This window comes from Sinocyclocheilus grahami, unplaced genomic scaffold (assembly GCF_001515645.1).
Source record: "Sinocyclocheilus grahami isolate Dianchi unplaced genomic scaffold, SAMN03320097.WGS_v1.1 scaffold462.1, whole genome shotgun sequence".
Lineage (NCBI taxonomy): Eukaryota > Metazoa > Chordata > Actinopteri > Cypriniformes > Cyprinidae > Sinocyclocheilus > Sinocyclocheilus grahami.
Window position 1 is genome coordinate 349,521 of NW_015505641.1, and position 6,528 is coordinate 356,048.

General features: G+C 36.0%; 1 protein-coding gene across 1 annotated transcript in view; it reads right to left on the minus strand.

The window, feature by feature from the left end:
- Positions 1-981: 981 nt before the first annotated feature.
- LOC107552996 (elongator complex protein 5-like) overlaps positions 982-6,528 on the minus strand; it is an 8,953-nt gene continuing 3,406 nt past the window's right edge. Inside the window, exons 4-8 of the mRNA XM_016235061.1 lie at positions 3,184-3,395; positions 2,923-3,098; positions 2,756-2,851; positions 2,569-2,669; positions 982-1,510 (exon numbers count right to left, since the gene is read on the minus strand). Coding sequence (XP_016090547.1) covers positions 1,402-1,510; positions 2,569-2,669; positions 2,756-2,851; positions 2,923-3,098; positions 3,184-3,395 — 694 coding nt within the window. The 3' untranslated portion in view covers positions 982-1,401. The remainder of the gene's footprint in view (positions 1,511-2,568; positions 2,670-2,755; positions 2,852-2,922; positions 3,099-3,183; positions 3,396-6,528) is intronic.

The window sequence follows — 6,528 nt, forward strand, 5'->3', positions numbered from 1 at the left end:
ATAAAAATGTTCAATTAAAATCAATCCAAATAAAACACTAAAAAAAATGTTTACCTGCATGTCATATGTGACCATTACCCAATGTCAGAGATCCGTGAATATGCACGGTTTGGGAATGCCTACATTACATGTAAATAATAACCTATTATAGTAAGAGTCCTTAACCATCTTCTAGAATAAACATCATTCAATGTAAATTGTGATAATCGTAATTAATAATCGCAATTACAATTTCAAGGGAATAATCGACAATTATGATTTTTGTCATAATCGAGCAGCCGAACAGCTTTCTGTTGGTCAGTGCGGTGAATGTGCATTACCAATTGGAAAATTAGCAAAATGTACGTCCATTTACGTGGATTCCTATTAAAATGACTGAATTTCGTTCACAAAAATTCGACGAACCAGTGATGATTCGACCATGAGACTCAAATCTTTCGAATTTGTTCACCAAAAAGATAGCCCTTACTGCATGTTACATCGTTGCACCAGTAATTGCCGACATGTGAATCTTTTTCGGTGTTATAAATTATTCACTTGTTGTTCCAAAGAAGAATATCTCGCAGCACCAAAGATATTTTGAAGAGTGTTGGCAACCAAACAGTTGACGGTAACCATTGACTTCCATAGTATTTTTTTCCTATCCTGTGTAAGTCAATGGCTGCCGTCAAACGTTAGGTTGCCAACATTCTTCAAAATACTTTCTTTTGTGCTCAATAGAAAAAAGAAACTCAACTCAGGTTTGGAACAACTTGAGGGTGAGTAATGACAGAATTTTCATTTTTGTGTGAACTATCCCTTTAAGTCAGTGAAAACTTTGAATTGTGTGTATATTTGACTTTCAGTATAAATTGTATTTGTTCATTTATTGTAATATATTTAGTTTGGAGCATCATGTCTAATCTCACATGGGATAAGATTTGTGGAGCTTACAAAATTAGCTTAGTAGTAACTCAATAATAATCATAATCAAGCATTTATGCTTAAAATATTTTCAAGTGAGTGCTTTATTTATCCACCAATTTTCCTACCAATACAAAAACTGCATAACATTACGAAGAACATTGGTTCATCGATTCATATCCGTCATAACATTCTCAAACTTGGCCTTGTAATAGTTATATTTATGGTCTTTTTATGCCTTTATTGTGAGAGGACAGTAGAGAGCTGACAGGAAAGCACTGGGAGGAGAAAAGGGCAAAGGACCTCAAGGCGGGATTCGAACTCGGGTCGCCGTGAGCGCAGTTGCACTATATGTCGACGCACTAACCACAAAGTTGATAGACAACAGACAGCCACAGACTATATGATTCATAATAATATAACGAATCATCAATAAATATATTTATGAAGATGGTTATGACATTCACAGATTTAGGTCATGATGTGGGCTGTCTTCATTCACACATCAAGATCATCATCTGGATCCTCCTCGTCAAAGTCGTCATTGGCATCAGGCTCGTACACGATCCTCCCGGAGCCAGGAGTCGGCTTCAGAAGAGCTGATTTTCTGCGGATTGCAGCATGAAAGACTCGATTTCTCAGAGGTGAAAATCAGTTTGGCAAAATTATAAAATAATGATCTTTTAGATAAAATAAGCATTATATATAAAATAATTATTTACAACCAGTGTTGCTATTGTTGACTAAATCTAAACGTATTAAAATTAGTTTTCATTACCTGAAATAAAGTGAGTAAAGACAAATCTAAATGTTACAGTTACGTTCAAATTAAATATTAAAAACTTAAACTTAATTAGAAAAGTTGCCCTGGCATCTAACTGAAATAAAATACTGAAAAGAAAGAAAAACTGAAATAAAAATAAAGTACTAAAATTCTTAAAACTGAAATAAATTTAAAGCTAAATAGAAATACAAAAAAGCAAAAGCTAAAAAAAGACAAAAGCATAGAAAATTACACAAGCTTCAACTAAAATTAAAATGAAAACTGAAAATAAAAAAAGAAAAGCTAAAGTGATAGAAATGTGATAGAAAAGCTAAATATGAATAAAAACTATAAGAGTAAATAATACTAAAACAACACTGTTTATAACAGTTGGGGTCTAAAATTGAAATAAAATTAAAGCTAAACAGAATTATAAAGAAACTACATCTAATAAAAATGGCAAAAGCACATCAAATTACTAAAATGTTAACTAAAATTAAAAAAGAAAAAAAAGCAAATTCAAATTATTAATAGAAACTATAATAGTATATCAATAATACTAAAACAACCCTGTTTACAACAATTGGGGTCTAAAATGAAATAAAAGCTAAGCTGAAATATAAAAAAAACTAAAACTAATTAAAAAAAATGACAAAGCACATCAAACTACTAAAATTTCAACTAAAATGAAAATACTATAATAATATCAATAATACTAAAACAACACTGTTTACAACAATTGGGGTCTAAAATGAAATAAAAGCTCAACTGAACTAAAACTAATAAAAAAATGACAAAGTACATAAAATTACTACAATTTCAACTAAAATTAAAATGGAAAAAATAAAAAAAATAAAAATAATTCAAAATATTATTAAAAACGGAGAATTGAGGTCTCTTACTTTTCTTGGCTAAATACAAACGGCAGTGCCACTTTCTCCTTGGCTTTTCTCTCCTCCTCAGACAGACGCAGATTGAAAGTCAGGTTTGATGTTGGATCAGCCTGATCACATCACAATAAAAGACAAACAGTTACAATGCTACACCTCCAGCTGAAGGTGCTCTGAAAACCAAAGCGGCTTTGCTCACCTCAGACACACCTCGCTCTTTCTGTGCATGTCCAGGCTGACGTGGTTTGGCCTGTACTGAAAGGGTTGCGTCCTCGGACACACTGAAATACTCTTCCTATAAATTGATTTCACAGATAATCAGTTTTATAATCTCATGTTTATTCAGACTAAAACCTCATGTCTCACCTCTTGCATGACTTTGCCTGACTTTGTGCGTCTTGTGGTCTTTGCCACAGAATGGCGTTCATTGTCTGCAGGTGCCACAGAGATAACCGTACTGGCCAAGTGGCACACAATACCCACAATGCCTTGCTGATGCAAGTCTGAATGCAGGAGGCCGATGATAGTTTTAATAACTCCTCCTAGTGGTCAGTGGAAAACACAAACAAGAGCATTCGTTTTCCATGGCAAGCCAGTGTTTATAGATTCTGGGGCAAAATGTTTCACCTTTCCTGAGCTCTTGAAGTGTCTGGCAGAAGACAACAGGGTCATGATGTCTCAAAACCATCGAGAGAGAGTCAGCGACAAGTACTGATGCTTTGGCATGCTGTGTGTCTTTGATGAGCTGAGTTATGTGTTGAGAAGCGAACCGCTCGACGGTGAAAGACGATCTGCGCGTCCAGCCGAGGGGATCGGGGAAACCCTTATGAAAATGAAGCCTTTAAACAGATCAGATAAAGCACTTGCATCAACTATAGTTGTTCTCAAAAAGTGTGCAGTGACCCCAGAATAGGCTGCAGGGGGAAAAAAAAAGGTAAATGCAAATAATAATAATTAAGTAACTTACCATATTATACACAGTTAGGGTACATACATAGTTAAGATAGCAAAACAACCAGGATTATAAACTTTACAAATTTGCATATTTTGGCCTATATTATTCAGTCACTTGATAATATGACTAATATTAATAAACTATGGCTAAAATCAAATACTTTTTCTATTTAAGCCAAAGGAAAACAAAAAAATCAATCTGTCACTAGATACTACGGCTAGCATTAATGAAATATCAATCATTTATATTTACAAAATTTTGCTAAATTAGCAAAATTCATGTGAACAAACAACATGGAAAATAATGGTAATTGCAAATAATACAAAGTAACTAACTTTACTGTATACAGTTAGGATAACAAAACAACCAGGATTATCAACTACTTATTCAGTCAGTTCATAATATGGCTAATATTAATCAAATAATATGTTTGCTGTTGTTTATGCACTAAAATGCATAGATGTATGTTAATAAAAAAGCAGGGAAATACACAAAGGTAAATGCAAATAATAAAACGTTTCAAAATAACCAGGCTGTGCACATTTTGGCACAAATTAATCAACTTCATATTTTGGCACATATTCTTCAGATCCTATGGCTAATATTAACATATTAATATGTTAATTAACATATCTGCTGTTGATTGCACACTTCCAAAATGTATGTTAATAAAGCAGGGGAACCAATGATAAATGCACATAATAAAAAGTAACTAACAATATCGTACATGGTCATGGCAAGCAATTTAGCAAAACAACCAGATTGATCAATTTATATCAAAGGCTGTGCATATTTAGTCACAAATGAATCCGTCACTTGATACAATTGCTGATATGAATAAAATATAATACTTTTGCTGTTGTTTATGCACTTACAAAGGTTATGTTAATAAGCACAAATGAAAAATAATGGCAAATAATAAAAAGTAACTAGTAATATTGTGCATAGCCAAGAAAGGAAAATAACCAACGGGCTTGTTGAGCATATATTGGGAAACATCTTCAGTCACTTGATATTATGGCTAATTTTAATAAAATATAATACTTCTGCTGTTGTTTATCAAAATTAATGTTATTACTTTGCATAAAACAAACAAAATAAAGTTTACTTCTGCATGATGAACTGTTTTGTGTGGTGTTATATCACCTGGGCCCAGTTTTTCAAAAAATGTAATCTGGATCAAATTGATCCGGATTTGGAAATCCCATGTTTTGCGATCCAGGATCGCCTCATCCAGCTTACTTTTATGCCAGTTTTTTAAAGGAACACTGGATTGGATCACTGTGATCCAAATACCAAATTTCAGGATTACCAAATCCTGTTTACCAGAGCCTTAAATGGAACCCACAGTGTAGCCTACTGGCTTAGCAAAGAACAACAGGTAGGCAAAATACCAGAGGTCACAAATAGCCATTGTGTGTTTTAATTGTAAGAAACAGAAACATTTTACATTCCTTATTTTGTAATGTTAAATAACAAAACAATACTATCCAATAGTCAAATCATTTACAGGACAGATACCAGCTCTTTCCATCTCTGCCTTTAGGAGATGTATCTCCATCTGCACTTTTTTCTGCTGCAGTTGGGCAAGCAAGATTTGTTCTTTACCCAGTTCAATTTGTACTTCTGCTCTTTCGGTTTCCCATTTCAGAAGCAACTCATAGCTGTCACCATCCTGGTTAGTAGCTGAGGAACGTTTGCGTTTTCTTGTAGGAACGTCTTGGACTGTCTTCATTACATCCACTGGGGATCCATCTTCCTCCTCAATCACTGTAGTTAAGTCCAGGACAAACATTTCCTCTGCAGGAGAATTTTGCTCGCATTCTTCTGAAGTCCTAGTCTCTGTAATTGTGGCCTCTCCATCTGCTTCCATGCCTTCAATGCCATGCAGAGCCTCTGATTTTTCTCCTATGATATCAAGGACCATATCAGTGAAATCACCCCTCTTATATGGTTGCTTGCCTGTTTGGGGGTTCTTGGCTTCAGTAAGGGCTTTCGTTGTCTTGGCCCTAAGGTTCTTCCATCGCAACATAACTTGTTTTATGGTCCTCTTTTGGCCAGACCCCATGGCATTGACATGATTGGTTATGTCCTCCCAAATGTTGCGTTTTCCTTTTTTGGTCACTTCTCCACCCTTTGCAGAGCTGAAACCTCCTACTATTGAGGCAAAATTGGCCCGAACACCCTCCAGCAGTGCACAGGTTTCTGCCACAGTGACATTAGGCCCTTTTGAGTCCATGGTTCCAACTCTTTGGCGTAGCCAACACTGATCTTAAAAGCCTTGAGCATGATTGCTTTGGCTTGTGCTCAATTAGGCTTACACCAATCAGCTCATTGCTGGTTAATGGGTGACACCATTTAAACACATCATGTCTTTGCACACATTTCTCTTAGCCTACAGAGGCATCCACATGGCAGGTATTGTTCATCGTTACCGTAGGAGAAGGTACCGTCAAAGGGTGCATGCTGAGCATGCCAAACCACTCGAGCAATACACATCAGAAGAACTGTATGCACGTTTTCGCATTGGGAGAGATGACATTAAGTACATTGCAGATCTTGTCAGGCCAACACTCCAACACCAAACCCAAAGGAGTCATGCTTTATCCGTGGAGGAACAGTGCTTAATCGCTCTGCGCTTTTACGCATGTGGGACTTTCTACCAAGTAATTGGTGACAATATGGGAGTGAGACAAGCAACCGTGAGTAATGTGGTGAAGGCTATGTCAGTAGCACTGGGCAGTCTGATCAATCAATTTGTTTCCTTTCCCAAGGATGACCAGACAGGTCAGACTAGGCACAAGTTTTTTCAAATGGGGAACATGCCTAGCACTATTGGTGCTATTGATTGTACTCATGTGCATATCCAAGCACCTTGTGAAAGGGAGTGGGAGTATGTCAATCGAAAGGGGAGGCACAGCATCAACATCCAACTTGTGGGCAACGCCGACCTCATAATAACCAACTGTGTTGTGAAATGGCCAGGGTCTGTTCATGATGCACGTATTCTAAGAGAA